This window comes from Enhydra lutris, unplaced genomic scaffold (assembly GCF_002288905.1).
Source record: "Enhydra lutris kenyoni isolate GAN:26980312 unplaced genomic scaffold, ASM228890v2 scaffoldscaffold1, whole genome shotgun sequence".
Classification (NCBI taxonomy): Eukaryota; Metazoa; Chordata; class Mammalia; order Carnivora; family Mustelidae; genus Enhydra; species Enhydra lutris.
The window spans coordinates 36205410-36223066 of NW_019154085.1; the positions used below are offsets into that span (position 1 = coordinate 36205410).

The 17657-nt window shown below is 39.3% G+C and overlaps 1 protein-coding gene across 1 annotated transcript in view; it reads right to left on the bottom strand.

The window, feature by feature from the left end:
• The window catches only part of LOC111143029 (collagen type IV alpha 4 chain), a 103684-nt gene that overhangs the window by 62866 nt on the left and 23161 nt on the right, over positions 1 to 17657 (bottom strand). Inside the window, exons 5-16 of the mRNA XM_022496451.1 lie at positions 16639 to 16683; positions 15860 to 15976; positions 12348 to 12416; positions 10310 to 10345; positions 8897 to 8959; positions 8518 to 8553; positions 8258 to 8299; positions 3162 to 3242; positions 2322 to 2375; positions 1997 to 2056; positions 1049 to 1093; positions 652 to 705 (exon numbers count right to left, since the gene is read on the bottom strand). Coding sequence (XP_022352159.1) covers positions 652 to 705; positions 1049 to 1093; positions 1997 to 2056; positions 2322 to 2375; positions 3162 to 3242; positions 8258 to 8299; positions 8518 to 8553; positions 8897 to 8959; positions 10310 to 10345; positions 12348 to 12416; positions 15860 to 15976; positions 16639 to 16683 — 702 coding nt within the window. The remainder of the gene's footprint in view (positions 1 to 651; positions 706 to 1048; positions 1094 to 1996; positions 2057 to 2321; positions 2376 to 3161; positions 3243 to 8257; positions 8300 to 8517; positions 8554 to 8896; positions 8960 to 10309; positions 10346 to 12347; positions 12417 to 15859; positions 15977 to 16638; positions 16684 to 17657) is intronic.

Genomic DNA, 17657 nt, shown 5'->3' on the forward strand with positions numbered 1-17657 from the left:
TTCTGGGAATAACTAAGGCATCTGACCTCCCACTTACACGCAGAAGTAAATGACCAACTGGCAAAACTCTCACAAAAGAAAAAAAAATTAACTTAAAAAAAAAAAGAAGATTTCGTGCCCATAAATTAGATACCTCTGAAACCATGAAGTTTCTTAGATGTCCTATGAGCATTAGTGTTGAACTTGGCACTCTAGGACAAATAGTCTATTCACCTACAATCTGAATCTACATCCTATCTTAACAGCAAATGTTTACTCCCCTCAATTGTTTCCCCTTACTGCCACCATGGCTTGTCCCAAGCAAATGCTGGATATGATGTCACAGAGGTACAAAGGAAAAAAAAATGTACTAGTGAAAGCCAGGAGCTCTCCACTCCTCCCTCTGATTTTAATTGTGATACCAGGTGATCCCCATGGAATTTTTGAAACATTTGTTATTATTTACCTTCAAAAGATTGAACACTTTCTCAAAGGGAAAACATAATCATTACAACATACATTGAAACAATATAAACAAAATTAACTCTGTCTCTTTCAAAAGTTACATTTTTGAATGATTCTTTCAATGATTTTTTTTTATAAAAGAAATTATTTAACATAAGGGATATAGAATTTGATCAGGCTGTACTCAAATACACCTGCTTTTTTTACCTTTGGGCCAAGAAATCCAAATGATCCAGGCTCCCCAAACAGTCCTGGTTCCCCCTACAAATAACCACGAACACGCCTTTAAAAATAAAATCTGAGTTGGTGACAAATTATCACATTCTTATTTAATTTGAATGACACATGCCCACTGAGATTCAGACAGCTTTGGGAATTAATTTTTGCATCTAGAGCTAGATCCTGCAATTTGTAAAATAAATGTGTCTCTTTTTCCAATTAGTGTGTGCATACTTGCATGCCCTAGTACAACTTTTGAATACACTGGATTGCATTTATGAATTCTGAATTGAATTTGAACATTCAGAATTGAATTCTGAACACTGAATTGAATTTATGAATATGAATAAATGTACTTATCATCTCTACAATTGTGTACATTTACCTTTAATCCTGGAAAACCTGGAGATCCGTGGGAACCAGGATCACCCTAATAAATTCACAAAAATCAACACAAGCGGAATCAAATCAAAGTGCCTGAAATCAGCTCAATGCATTATTTTTCATCTTACAAAACTGCTTTATGGATATTTCATCTCGTCAACAAAGGTAGCCGAATAAAAGGAAGTACATATAAAATAGAGTCTGTTTCTTTATAACATTTGCTATTTTAACTGATCTTCAGTTTTACTTTAAAAATTAATGTCCTTGCCAGTGTTTTAAATTAAGAACATAATTTCTTTTTGTTGTTATTCTTATGTTGTAAGTTATTTAGCCTAATGCTGGAACTGGGCTAAATATTTTTGGAATCATTGCAATGTAATTTGTCTAGAGATTAACAGGTAGTCTGTGCATTATCAGCAAAAAAAAAATTACCATGGAAGCCAATGTCATCCCATTAACTGCTGAATCTGGAGCCAAATAAACTGAGTGTCCTTACCCATGAGGACTCTGGTCTCTAGAGTGATTCTATCAATGGTGAACCCATTAATGGCATGTGTGGTGATGTTTGAGTCCTGATGCTTTAGTTTTTGGTAGCTACTGCCCCAAGATCAGTACTCTTTTTTATCAGATAGGCTTAAATGAACAACTCCAAGCTGCTATCACACTGACACTGAGCCCCAGTTGTAGCAGGAAATGCCATAATCCTGTTACTTCCCACTAATTCTATCTTCTGCTTGTCCATTCTATCTAAATGATGTCACTGGAAGAATGTCTTGTTGGGGCATTTAGCTATGACGTAATTCTTGTCCAGAATGTATTGCTCCTGTTTGAGAAAATCTTTACTTTTGAATTGCTATCAATATGGATCTAGTTTTATAAAAATGTGAGAGAGGACAGCCTCCAAATCACTGATGTGAGCGACAGCATGAATGGAATGAATGATCCTTACCCGAGGTCCTGAGAACCCAGGGATACCCTTCTCTCCTTTTGCCCCAATTCCAGGTTCTCCCTTAAAGAGATAACAACATTTAGAGGCATTCAAGCAACAATATTTCCACAATATGAAATGCAAACGCAAAATGAGACGTAAAAATTATTGCCAGCAGCATAAAGAACTACCTTTGAAGATATGCCCTACAGAATTACGATAAAATAGTGAAAACTTCTAATAACATACATCAACATCAAAACAATGATAAAGATCATGCAAAAAAATTTTAATTAAGATATAGTATTATACAAATGAAAAGAAAAAAGGTATTTCAATAAACTACCTTGGGTCCCGGTGGTCCTGGAGGTCCAGTCATACCAGGCATTCCTTTTATGCCCTAAAAATCGCAATGAATATAATCAGACTCCCTCTTAGTATTTAACCTACTGAATGCCATGTCTTTCAGAAATTATCTTTTTCAACAAACATTTTACTAAATTTTAAAATAAAGGATTACTCCTCAATTGTTGCTAGTTAGCAACTAAGGTCCAGGAGTGTTTATAAACCTGACATGATTCAGGCCAGCTCCACATGAGAGCTGTACCTTGGTGGGGTACAAAGGGCACAACCATAGACCAGGGAAGCAGATCCAAGCTGGGAATGCAGTCCTTGAGAGGCGTGGCTCATTTTTGAGCAAATCAGTGAAATTTAATCCAGTAACTGAAAACTGACAAGAGAATTTGCATGTGACATGAGTAACATCCGTACTGCAGGCTGACAGAGGACGTGCCCACTACTATGTCCCCGCCACCTTTTCAATCATCAAAACCTCAAGCCCATCTGTAATACTTAAAGGATAACTGGGCTTCCTGGGGTCCTTTAAGCCCATATAACAAAGACAGTGTCAGGGGGGCACTATATGCTGGAGGACATGTCACGAAGTAGCAGCCCACGCTAGGTCTGTGACTCAGCAACTGAATAAACTTGAGAACACAGGTAACTTTTTAAGCCTCATCTTTCAGGTCTGTTCAATGGGGCCAGTAGCAGTAGCAATCTGCTGAGACTGCTCTGGGGTGAATGCAGTGACGCCTGCAGGTGCCCGGCCCTTTGTTGGCACTGAGACATGGTCAGGAAACGCTGGCTCTTACTACTTTATCAAGGCCACATATGGATTGGCAATTACCTTTTCTCCCTTATACAGACAAGAATCAGGTGGCTGTACCAATAAGGTGGGTCCAGGAGAACCTTGCTGGCCAACTTCACCCTTTCAAAAAAATCAAGATAGTAGCAATTTCATATTAACTTTATTTTGAAATAAGATTTGAAATGAAGATTTTCACCCATGTATTGTGGTATAACACATATAATCCTGTGTGTCATGGATTTAAAATGTAAATCATGGCAAACACATCAGGTAATTGAAAGTATTTGTTGTTTTTCATAAGTAATGATATTTATCATTAATAATACATTTCAAAACCAAAAGTGAGTCATAATCCTATGGTCAGAAATCTCTATTAAAACTTTGGTATAGGGTGCCTGGGTGGCTCAGTTGGTTAAGAAGTTGGTTAAGAAGGCATCTGCCTTCGGCTCAGGTCATGATCCTTGGATTCTGGAATCGAGTCCTGCATCAGGCTCCCTGCTCAGCAGGAAGTCTGCTTCTACCTCTACCTGCCTCTCCTCCTGTTTGTGCTCTCTCTCTCTCTGGAGTGCCCTCTCTTTCTCTCTCTCAAATAATAAATAAAAATAAAATAAATAGGGGTGCCTGGGTGGCTCAGTGGGTTAAAGCCTCTGCCTTCGGCTCAGGTCATGATCCCAGTGTCCTGGGATCGAGCCCCGCATTGGGCTCTCTGCTCAGCAGGGAGCCTGCTTCCTCCTCTCTCTCTGCCTGCCTCTCTGCCCACTTGTGATCTCTGTCTCAAATAAATAAAATCTTTAAAAAATAAAATAAAATAAATAAATAAATAAATAAATAAAATAAAAATAAATAAAAAATAAAACTTTGGTATAGCTCTTTGTGGTGTGTGTGCTTGTGTGTATGTATCCATACACACACACGTATGTGAATAATGTAATAAGTACATAAATGTAGATGTGATCAAATGAAGTGTTAAATATAATTTAAGATATAATTAGGATACTATATAAAATGCATAAACATAAAATACACAGTATGGTTTATATTTTTACGTTTTGCTAAAGTTTTAAATTTTAAAATAATTTTGTTTGTTTTTTACAATGCCATTTTTTGCATATTTTCCAATTTTACTAGAAATTTTTCAAAAACCTGATTTTTAGTGCCTATACAATAATCTATCATAAGAATATGCTGTCATTTATTAAGCCATTCCACTCTGGTTAGATTTAGGTTATTTTTTTAGGCCTTATTTATTTATTTATTTATTTGAGAGAGAGAAAGAGCGCTCAGGTGCTCCCACAAGTGAGGGGGAGGGGGAGGAGCAGAGGGAGAGAGAGAGAGAAACTCCAGAAGACTTCCTGCTGAGCGTAGAGCCCAGCATGGGGTCTTGATCTCACCACTCTGAGATCATGACTTGAGCAAAATCAAGAGTCTGATACTTAAGGAAGAGATTTAAGTTATTTCTAGTTTGTTTTCAATAGTATGTTTAAACTCTCTGTATAAAATAATTAGCCCAAAGTTGCCATTTATGTCATTAGAAATGTTACTCTCTTGGGAATAAAATGTCCCTTGAATTGGGTTTGGTATAATATAAGCATTAACTCTCATCTTTAACTAACAGATAACACCTTTTCACTTTTCTATTTCTACTATTCTGCCTTAGACATAGTTCAAAGTAGGTGACAGAGCGGGTCACAGGTGGCTGCAAACCAGGTTCAGACTGACTGCTATTTTGGACAAGTTCCTTAAAAATCTCTCCTAGCCTTTGTTTCCTTGATTCTTCTGAATTTCACTTTCCTTCTTTGTGAAATAAGGGTTATAATGCTACCTACTTCAAAGTATTATTACTTTGTTAAATAGATAACACACATAAAATGCTTAGTACTTACTGCACTGAGTGAAACAAAGAAGATTCTCAAATATATGACTATTTAGTCGTCAGTGTTTTGGGTTAAGTGGGCTTTGGGGAAGAAGAAGAAGATTTCCAGTGTACGTGAATACAGCCAGCACTTCAATGCCTACCTATAATACCTGGAAACTACAGAACAAGCAGGTAGGGACCTGGGCTCCCTTTTCTCAGTGTAGCCCTGGACCTAACACTGCGTTGTTGTAGCGGCTGCTCTGAAGATGTCTATTAGCAAACGGATGACTGAACAAATGCATAAACAGCACATAGGTGAGTGAGTAACACGCACTGGTAAAAACGACCATTCTTAGTCTTGCTATAATCAGCCTGAGCAAAACCGATGAAGGCTGGCAAGCAAGGGAGCCTCTTCAAAATGTGGGTCGTGCCACTATTTTTTTCACATTGAAAAAGTACAAGGAACATCAATCATGAAGAACAAAATGTAGACCACCCATAATCACATCACCTACTACTTGGGGTGGCGTTTCATGAACAAACATGTTCCATCTGAGAGTTCTGCATGAAAATTCCACAATGATGTTTTCCTTTAGCAGACAATCCAAAAGAATTAAAATAAGCCTATTTTGGATCATCTGAACGGCCACCTTGTAGCCAGATATTTCCACCTGATTCTATGACCTGAGTTTGCAAGTGTATCTGATTGCACTGGGGCTGAGGTCTGGAAGCCCATGGTGCCTGCCTTACTCTACAGGGCAGAGTTTCTCAAGCCAGGGGGCATGAGCTTCTGGAGCTCTGACAAGCACATTCTTAGGGCTCCATGACTTCCCAAGTTGGAAAAACCTTGTCTTAGTGTATTTCCTTCTAATCATTTCTCTAAATTAGTGGTTTTTAAGGAGAGGGGGGTAAGCAAGTGGACACACTACTCCCCCCCAGGGATAACTGGCAAGGCCATGACACATTTTAGGTTGTCACCACTGGGGAGGAAGGGCTGTTCCTAGCATCTAATGGGTGGAAGCCAGGGATGCCACCAACCATCCTACCCCACAATGCACAGGACAGCCCCCACAGCAAGGAAAGAGCAGTGTTGAGGTTGCAAATTCCTGTCTAAGTGTCTATTTTAATGTCTTGTGTTGTATTGACAAAATTGAGCTTATACTTTTGTAACCTGTGTTTTCTGATCAACACTATAGCATAAGTACGCCTGCACATTGTGAAGTCTTGCAATATATCTCAGGCAATCAAGCCATTTTGTTCAACGGCTGTACCATAACTTATTCAACCACACTGGGACTCCATGTGAGTGGGGATCGGGTCAGTCTTACTAACTCTCCACATCCAGCACCAGTCCTGGCCTGGCACAGAGTAGATGCTCAATATCTACTTGCCCACAGTTGTGGCACGAGCCGCTTATCAACAGGAGCCATTTAGATTGTTTGCAGATGAGTTGCCCTCTTGAAATACCTTTCTAAAGCTTTTCTTTTTTCTTTTTTTTAATTAATTTATTTTAAAAAATTTATTTATTTTTAAATTTTCTTTTCAGTGTTCCAGAATTCATTGTTTATGCACAACACCCAGTGCTCCATGCAATACATGCCCTCCATAATACCCACCACCAGGCTCACCCAACCTCCCACCCCCCGCCCCTCCAAAACCCTCAGATTGTATTTCAGAGTCTACAGTCTCGCATGGTTTGTCTCTCCCTCCAATTTCCCCCAACTCCCTTCTCCTCTCCATCTCCCCATGTCCTCTGTGTTATTTCTTATGCTCCACAAATAAGCAAAACCATACGATAATTGACTCTCTCTGCTTGACTTATTTCACTCAGCATAATCTCTTCCAGTCCTGTCCATGTTGATACAAAAGTTGGGTATTCATCCTTTCTGATGGAGGCATAATACTCTATAGTATATATGGACCACATCTTCCTTATCCATTCGTCCGCTGAAGGGCATCTTGGTTCTTTCCACAGTTTGGCGACTATGGCCATTGCTGCTATGAACATTGGGGTACAGATGGCCCTTCTTTTCACTACATCTGTCTCTTTGGGGTAAATACCCAATAGTGCAATTGTGGGGTCATAGGGTAGCTCCATTTTTAATTTCTTAAGGAATCTCCACACTGTTTTCCAAAGTGGCTGCAGCAACTTGCATTCCCACCAACAGTGTAAGAGGGTTCCCCTTTGTCCACATCCCCTCCAACACTTGTTGTTTACTGTTGTAAATTGTTGTTAATTTTGTTAACAAAATTGTTAATTTTATTGTTGTTAATTTTGGCCATTCCAACTGGTGTAAGGTGGTATCTTTTTTTTTTTTCTTTTTTTTTTAGACAGAGATCACAAGTAGGCAGAGAGGCAGGCAGAGAGAGAGAGAAGGGGAAGCAGGCTCCCCGCTGCCCAGAGAGCCCGATGCGGGGCTCGATCACCAGGACCCTGGGATCATGACCTGAGCTGAAGGCAGAGGTTTTAACCCACTGAGCCACGCAGGCGCCCCTGTAAGGTGGTATCTTAATGTGGTTTTGATTTGAATCTCCCTGATGGCTAGTGATGATGAACATTTCTTCATGTGTCTGACAGCCACTTGTATGTCTTCATTGGAGAAGTGTCGGTTCATGTCTTCTGCCCATTTTTTGACATGATCATCTGTTTCGTGTGTGTTGAGTTTGAGGAGCTCTGGATATCAGCCCTTTGTATTGTCATTTGCAAATATCTTCTCCCATTCCATGGGTTGCCTCTTTGTTTTGTTGACTGTTTCCTTTGTTGTACAGAAGCTTTTGATCTAAAGCTTTTCTTTGCTAAGTTTCCTGCCTCAGCTGAAAGGATCAAGGGTGTGAAGGAGGGAGGGAGGGGGCAGTGGAGACAGGCGAGAGGTGGGAGGGACTGGGAGACTGCTGCTAAATGGTTTTGGTTCTAGGTATATACTTTTATTTATGGGCGGAGTTTAGGATTCTGAGAAAATTTGTGAAATTAAGCCATGAACATCAGTAATTAAACTGTCTCTCTGGATATACTAAATTATCAGAAATGTTCAATCTCTTTTGGTTAGGGTAAAATGCATCATATATATTAACTTGAGTTTAGTGTTAAATTTTGTCAGAACTGTCATTTTACAGTTAAGGGTATTGGCACCATAATAATACAGCAAAAAAATTCTCAGCCACAAAATTGAGCAGGGACTGGATAACGAACACAACTTAAGTTATAAATAGAATAGCCTCTGCCGCCTGGACAGCACATACGTTTTAACACCTACTCCTCTGGGCGAAAGGGGAATCTTACCGGGTCTCCCACTTGCCCCTTGACTCCCACGCCAGGATTACCCTGGGAAAGAAAAGGGGAAAAAATGTAATTGCTTTTGAATATTAAAAAGGTAATTACAAGCAAGTAAGACTTCTGGTTAAGCAATTAATTGAAGTTTATTAACTATTTGGGGAAGTCTACTGAGGGAAAGACATAATTCAGACCGAGCTCAGCGGTCACTTGGCTCATTGGACACGGAGAGTCTCTCTGTTTGTTGTATGTTACTCATGATCACCCACCTTCAAGCCCGGTCTCCCAGGATAGCCTGGAGCACCCTAAATCAAGAGCAAAAACACACATATCAAGTCACAGTCACAGGAATCACAATGTGTCTGCGTGGGCTCTCCCATGTTCCTCTTTAGGAAACCCCGAGTTTTAAGACGTGCCTGCTGGACTTCCTCTCATGGCTGGACCCCTTGTTGCCCTGGGGACCTACATCTCACGATAAACCTACCCTGGTGATGGGGGTTACACGGATTCATCAGTGATAACCTCTCAAACACCCCAACTGTGCGTACCACCCAAGGCAACACATTGCCTTTTTTTTTTTTTTTTTTTGCTTAATTTAAACATCAGGCCAGGTTTTTAGAGGGATAGAATGAGCAGTGCTCTACTTACAGCTAACCCGGGCTCTCCTGGATGTCCCATTGGGCCCGCCGGTCCTCTTGCCCCCCTCAATCCCTAAACATGAGAACAATCCATGCATTGGTTACCAGAACTCAAAATCATCATTCACAGCAAAACCTCCATGTAATTCTAAGTGGATAAAAACCTCCAAAGAAATCATGGTGACAGACACACCTGCCCTGTGGCAGTAGGACCTTCACTGCAGCCGACACAGCCACTAAAAGGTCCATGACAGCTGCACTCTGGAAGGTGTGACCAACTCCTATGTTCAGGATTGAATTAAGACTGAAAAATCAATCTACTTGTTTGCACATGAATCTTGTAATAGCAAATATAGAGCACAAAGAAAACTCGTTACCAGCTATTCCTAAATTGCATAAATGTTATAACTTTGCCATATATCGGGATGTTTTAAAAATATTGATATTACTTAATAATAATTTATATTAAAATATGAATGTATTTATACTATTCATTATATTTTTAAAAACATGCCCTCTCAGATTAATATGAATAAAAATGGCACCAATTCAAGATGAAGGAGACTCAGGCACAACTTTCTGTAACACGTAGGCTATAGCATAATTCCACACAAATTCACAAGGAGGGGTTCTAGGTGTGCGTTCCTAGAAGTGTGGGAAGAGCCTCTCTCTTCTCTCACCAACCTTGCCCACATCAAATGACTTGCAAGTGTGCAGATATTACTCTCTCCAGGAGGATGAATTGGTCTTTATTTTAACAGCAACATGAAAGTTATCTCATTGATGACACTGAACTGAGCTTTGGGGGTAGTGAGGAAAGTAATGTGGGAGAGTAATCCTTTCTACAGCAGAATACCAAGCAAAATTATAGGTTAATCAATCTGGAGGCAAAACTGCTTCCAATTTTAATCTTGTGAACACTGATTGATTAATTGCAAACACTAATATAATCATGGAATTACAAATTTCAGGAAGATAAAGATGACGTAGAAAAATTAAATGTAACACACCATTACTGATCCAGCAGGCAGAATGGTATAGAGCAAAATCATTTCCACTTGACATGTATTATTTAGGTAGACTCGAGGGAGACTTATCTTCCCAAATATTAAGGGACCCGTATGTCCCCGAGTAATGCCAAATGATCATTAAAAGACAGAAAAGGAAGGTCAGCAGAAGCCTGCTGGGACTCCAGGACCGTTAGTTCCATGGGCCTGGGGCCTGTGTGGTAACACTGGTGATTTGGTCTCTATTGGCACCGCCTTGAAATTCTTCATAATTTTTGAGTTCGAGATCTATACTTTGATTTTGCACTGGGTGCGCTCTGCAAATGATGCAGCCGGTCCTGCCAGGATGCAAATGGTGTGGACCACAGGCTGGTCGGGGAGCAAAGAGAAGCCCAGGGCCTGCTCAGGAGACTTACCGGCAAGCCAGGAGGTCCTGGGTCCCCTCTGTCGCCCTGCAATAGGAATGATGCATTGCTTTAGACGAGCAACACCACTTCCCTAAAACACACATGTTGTAAAGGGAGGACTTTACACAGGAATTATTAGGACCATCCATACAGGCTGTTTGAGTGTTTGGTGTTGACACTGTGGAGGATTCTGTGGAGAAGACTTTCTGGGTCCATCCTTCACCCCAGAATCCAGCTGAAACCAAAGGTTGCTCAAGTCATGATGCCATGGAGTCAAGGTGAGATTTTTCATCTTTCCATTTACAATCTAAATTCTCAATCCACGGGTCCGATTCCATTACAGTTTAACTGTCTCTGGTCTAATTGCCAGAACTTGTCTCCCCTAGTAGACACTTTGCTGCTTTTTATCTCCCTAGAGGAGATATAAATATGTATATATGTTTATGTATATGTATGTATATATGTATATATATCACATCAACCTTTCTTTACTACTCAGCCATCAAAAAAAATGAAATCTTGCCATTTGCAACAACGTGTTTAGAACTAGAGGGTATTATACTAAGTGAAATAAGTCAGTCAGAGAAAGACAAATACCATATGATTTCATCATATGTGGAATTTAAGAAACAAAACAGATGAATATATGGGAAGGAAAGAAAGCTAAAACAAGATAAAAACAAAGAGGGAGGCAAAGCATAAGAGACACTATGGGAACAAACTGAGGGTTGCTGGCGGGGAGGTGGGTTGGGGGAAGGGATAATTGGGGGATGGGCATTAAGGAGGGCATTTGATGTAATGAGCACTGATGTTATATGAAAATGATGAATCATGAAATTCTACCCCTGAAACTAATAAAATACTTTATGTTAACTATACTGAATTTAAATTTAAAAAACTCATCATGACTCTTATCATACAGTGGGTTGTAGTTGACAGTATGTTTCCATATAAACTATTACAAGGGATCATCAGCACTGAGAGGAAGGCTGGGTAGATAGTATTTTCATTTTCCTTCACAAATAAGGAAAATGAGGCTCAGAGAGGTTGAGGGGATTGCTCAAAGTCAAAGTGGTTGGTAAGGGTCAGTTTACTCCTTCCAATACACCATACTCCTTCCTAGAATGACCCTGCTTTTGATGCTAAGTTCGTTAACATATCCTTCAAGCCACAAACAAAAGCATAGTTCCTGCTATTTAATGAGCCTATAAAGTCTCAGAGCCTAGGAACTAATACTGTGAGCTCACTAAAGGAATCACCACTCAGGTGAATCTTAAGGTCTAATAGAAGAAATTTAAGTTTTATCTGTTGTAGAATATTCTTCCTTAAAAAAATGACCATGTTTTGCAAAAGTACCACATTTTTACTCTTGATTTACAGCTACTGATCTTCTGCTTATTCACGGTACTCATATTAGAGATTAGGTGGGCATTCAAGAGTTTATTTCTGAATGTTTGCATATCATTGTATATAAAATCACAAAAACATTTAATTTACCCAGGATAGTGCTATACGATTTCCATAATTTTCAAGTTCAATGTGGTAGTGACTCCTCTCATTCTGGATGGCAAGTATTATTATTACAACATTCTATCTACAAATAAATCAGTGCTTCTTAACTAGGGTGATTTTTCTTCCCAGGGCACATTATAAAATCTAGAGATATTATTTAGGTGGGGGGATGCTATTGGCATCTAGTTGTAAAGGCAGGGATACTGTTCAACATCCTACAATGCACAAGGTCAGCACCCAGAACAAATGATTATCTGGTCCCAGATGCCAATAGTACTAAGAATGAGAAACTCTGAAATAAATATATCTGTCACGTTTTGCAAGAATAGTTAGGAGACACCGGAATTTATAGCCAGCACAATTAAAGCCAAGTGCCTTCTCACAAGAAGTATGGTGCCATCCAGAGAGTCAGTGTAATGATAAAAAACAGTGTGCTCTAGGACATTTCAAAAGAGGTGTGTTCAAGTGTTTCCTGAATGGGTTTACCTAGAGGAAAAAATAATTTTTTTTCAACTCACCATATCATAAACCTTACCTGAATACCTTTAATGGCACCTAAAATGAACACTGAGTTTCCTTTTTCTCCACTTTCCCCAGGAAGACCCTGAAAATAAAATATTCACTTAAGAGGGGGGAAAAAAAAGCATACTACTATTTCAGGATTTTCTTTTTTGTGTGAAATACTACTCATCAGTAAAATACCATTATAGTCATGTTTCACTCTAGTTTCACTAGAGATTTCTTTATTTTCTTCATTATTGCTATCATCCTAAGGTTCTCATACATATTTATTCAATATTCAGTTAAGATCTATTAATGAATCTCCAAAAAATCTGTTAATATACTTATACATATATGTTATAAATATGTATATAGGTAATACTTTATATAATAATATACATAGCCATTTACTAATTATTCTGCAAGAAAATTGCATTTTCCCTCAAACAAAAGAATTCACATGTATTATTCTTATAAGTAAACAATTTTGCAATTCTCAGTTAATAATTTATGCCCTAGAAATAATTTTTTAAAGATTGATTTTATTCATTTCAGTTGTTGTGTTCAAAATAGAGCCTCTGTATCCTTGTAAGATTAACTTTTAAAAACATATCTCCTTTTTGGAAGGTTTTTGTAAGTAGCTGCAACCTTCCTTAGATTATTTTTTTTTAAGATTTGATTTATTTATTTGACAGAGATCACAAGTAGGCAGAGAGGCAGGCAGATAGAGAGAGAGGTAAAAGCAGGCTCCCCGCTGAGCAGAGAGCCTAATGCGGGGCCCGATCCCAGGATTCTGGGATCACGACCAGAGCTGAAAGCAGAGGCTTTAACACACTGAGCCACCCAGGTGCCCTAGAGTATTTTTTTAAAGTGATTGAAATAACTCAATGTTTTCCTTTTCCCTGAAGTTTTCCTACTGGATATCTTAACATAACTTGGTTACCACATAAGAATTCTGCCATTTTTGTGTATCAAGCTCCCGTGAAGAACATGCACATTTCAAAGTAAATCCTTCCTGAAAAAGTCCTGACTGTGCTTCCAATGGGAGATACCTAGAGCTTTAATGGTAAGTTACAGCAACTGTTTTCTTTGAGAAATCAGATGTGCCTATACAGGCCGTCCTTGCTTCACACAGTTCCAATATGCAGGAATTTTAGTTCCATAATTAAGTTAAATAGCACCAGTCCTCCACAAAATGGTTCAAATTTCAATTACCATCTTATATTAACAGAGTAACTGCACTGCTAGCTTGTAGGTATATATAAGTAACAGATGGGAGTCATGATCACGGGTCCCATCACTCCTTTCAGTCTGTCAGTGATTGGTCACTGCCCATCTGTTGAGTCAGTGGGTGTGCACGCGCACACCAGCAAAGTGTGTAGTTGTGTTCCCTCCTTGTCTCTCAGTAATAAGCCTAAATGACCTTTCATGAAAATAGACCCCACTGCAAAAGGCAATTGGCCATCAAAGATGAAAGTAAGTGAGGGAATGAAAAATGATAAAGCTGGTAGTGAAATTCAGACAGAATGTCAGGGAAGTTATAGAAGAAATAGCCAGAGGGACTCCATGAAGACAAAGTTCTCAACACAAAAAAAGGGAAGTGGCTGGGACATAAAGGTTGAATTGCCAGAGGACATGGCATAGGCACAAGACCCTCATCGCAAAAGGACTCTTAGATTATAGTTCATGGCACAGAAGCTGATCCAAACTCAGAAAAGTGTAGGACAATTCACCAGAGCACAGAAAGACGCCTTCATTTCATTACTGTAAGTTACTTGGCCCGAAGAAGGTACTGTTCAAAACACTCTTGGTAAGTGTTTACAAAGACTTGAAACACTTCGATTCTCATTGTGTATGTCTTAAATGACAGTGTACTAAATCTATATTAGTTTTTTAAAAAATTTTTCCTATGTACTTATAACTAACATGAAGAGAGTTTTTAATATTTTAACAAAACATATTAAAGGCCAAGGAACAATAGTAATCTTTCCCATTGGATGTTAAGGTTGCTTTGTGTGGTGCCAGCTTGCATGGTCATTCTTAATGCCTCACACTACTGGGCAAAGTGAGGACTTACTATAAATGAGGTGGGTCAAGAGAAAGAAATCTGCTTTGCAAAGATACCATTACGACAAACTTCAGTACAGTGGTCACCAGAGAATGCCATGGGAAAGCTAAAATAGAAAACTCCCCCTCTTCTGAATGTTCATGGACACGCAGCAGAATGCGGTTGGAACCAATCTGAAGATCTTAAGAATGTGCATTCATCAGACTGCAGTTGAGCCTCCAAATGGCTGAGTCTGAAAACAAAGGGTAGTTGAAAAGCTTAACTACGGAAGATGGTTGTTGTTCTTCCTTGGTACTAAAGAAAGATATAAATTTGGAAATCATTTTTGAGTTCTGCGTTCAGACCAGTCCCACTAGAATCGGGAGCAAATGGAAAATGAGGAGAAAGCAGGATGATTACGGTGGTGAGGATAAGAAATCCTTTAGAAGGAATCTTGGGAAATGGTATTTACAGGGAGGTAGAAAGGCTGCCCGAGTTCCAGAAAACCAGTTTTAAAAGGCCAAATCATCCCAAACTTTATGGGAGAAAAAGGAAGAGAGAGTGAAAGGAAATATTAGAGGTACAGGAAAGAATAGTTCTTACTAAAGTCATATTTAAATAAGAGGCCATATTTTTGAATTAAAAAAATACCTAAAAGCCGTAACATTTTCTGAAGTGCTGGATATTGGCAACTGTTTCTAAACATCCATTCAAAATGCCTTCTATTTTTCTTATTGCATGATGGGGATGAGAAAGCCAAAACTACATTTCCCAGAAACCTTTGCAGCTGGAATGGGACTTAGGGTCCACCTAGGAGATGGGCTTGTGAGATTTGGAAGGCAGAAGTGAGGAAGACATCCTCTTCTCAGTATTGTCATTACTGCCAAGTAGGGAAGGTTAGAAACTTGAGTGTTTGTTTGCCGGTGTCTGGACGTGGGGGTGGGAGGCAGTGCTCATGTGCAGGAGCAGCCTTCTGGCTGGTGGCTCTCAGCTAAGTGTGAAACCTTGAAATCATAGTCCCTCAGTGGCCCCTGAGTTCCCCTCCTTCAACCTTTCCAATATGTGTCAAATTCCCTATGTGAAATACCTTCCTATTTGGAATACCTAGAGAGTTAACAAGTCTGCAGTGAACCCTGAATGATAAACAATCTAAATTTTGCTTCCTGACCTCCCTGCTCCTTCCCTTGCTATCCAGTTCTCCATACAGCAGCCTAGAACATCTTAATGGAACATCCATCATATCATACTGCTTCCTTCCTTGGAACCCCCCAGTGCCTTCCCATGGCATGTAGAGAAACTGCATCCTCCTCCCACAGTCTGCAAGGCCCAAGAGCTCTGGGTCCTACACACCTCTCTGTCCTCACCCTCCAGCCACCCCCATCATTCACCCCACTCCCGGCACACTTGTACAAACTCTGTTTCTTGAACACATCAAGCTCATGCCCACTGTAGAGCCCTCCACTTAAGATTCTGTTTAGGGTGAGTTGTGGAGGTCTTACTGGGGGGCCCCTTGGGCCAGGAACTCCTCTTTCTCCTGGAAACCCTGGATCACCTCGTGAACCATTATAGCCATGTATGCCAGGCTTGCCTCTGGATCCAGGAGGTCCTGGGTGCCCCTGTAAGAAATAGGTTGATAAGTGAGGTGTTTTTGCAAGAATACTATAACACAAAGTTTCTGCAGTATGGGTCCCCAAATTATGACAGTTATGACTCACGTGTTATTGAATTTGTGAAACTTCTTTCCCACCCACAAGTACTATGTGACACAGTAAGAATATAGAGATAAATTTTAATATACCCCAGCTGAAATTAATTTAGTTTGGATAGTCCAAGAGATTTGGGAGAGCACCTTTTTAAAAATCCTTAGAAAGACTCTACTGGATTATAAAACCCTTGAAACACATCTTCCTTCTTTTATTTGGTTTTCATAATAGAAATGAGAGATTTAAACCTTCTTCCTCTGTTAAAACTAACCAAGGAAAAACTTTCCCTGTGAGTATACATTTATTTCTAGAACATGGCAAGTACATGCAGTTTATGTTTTAGAATGTTTTTCTCTAATCTGTTTGAAAACCTTGCTTTTCAAGTAGTGTTTTGGTCTCAAAGTCATTATACAAAATTGAAATGCAAGCAACCTTCCATGTACTACCAAAAGAAAATAAAGAGGAGTTTGCCAAATAAATGTATATGTAGAGAGATAAAATGTGATTTTAAGGGCTTTGATGAGTGCTTTTCCCTTTAAAAAAAAAAAAAATGGAGAAAATTTAGGGATACTTACAGGTATACCATCCAAACCTGGAAATCCAGGAACACCAGTTGGACCCTAATGTCACCAAAAACAAAACAAAAATATAAAAGTTATTAAAGTATTAAATTAACAGATTGATTACTTGAAAACAAATAATGACTTACTTTAAAAAAAAACTCTTAGCAGTCATTGTCACTTGATTTTTTTTTAAAGACTTATTTATTTATTTGAGAGAGTTGAGGTGGGCAGAGAGAGAGAATCCCAAGTTGATTCCCCACTAAGTGCAGAGCCCAACATGGGGCTTGATTGCACAACCCGAGGTCCGTGACTTGAGCTGAAACCAAGAGTTGGTCGCTTAACCAACTGAGCTATCCAGGAGTCCCTTTTTACATTCAATAACTTAAAAGCCAACATTTAAAAAAACCTTTTGTACATTTTTTTTTAATACTTAGGAAGCCAACTTGGCAGCATCAGTTGAAAGAAAACATTCAATACCCTATATGCCAGAATTTCAACTTCTCAGAATCTGTCTCTTCAAGGGAAATAAACTCTTTTTTTTTTTTTTTAATTTATTTGACAGAGAGACACAGCGAGAGAGGGAACACAAGCAGGGGGAGTGAGAGAGGGAGAAGCAGGCTTCCCACCAAGCCGGGAGCCTGATGCGGGGCTCGATCCCAGAATCCTGGGATCACGACCTGAGCCGAAGGCAGACGCTTAACGACTGAGCCACCCAGGTGCCCGGGGAAATAAACTCTTAACTGTAAACACAGGTCATTTACAGGATTGCTTTTGCACCTGGCATGACACAAAGTTGGGACAGGATCTCAAATTTACATCAACAGGGAATAAGTTATGGTTTTTATCTATATTATGGCATATTGTGCAGTATTTTTGAAAGAATAACTTTAATCTACATAAATTGATATGGAATGATCTCTAAGCCATATGGTTGAGTAAAAAAAGAAAGGCTCAGCATGATAAATACATCATTTAGGTTTTTAGGAAAGCCATGAAAGAATATAACCCTTTACTGGGGACACTCATGTATT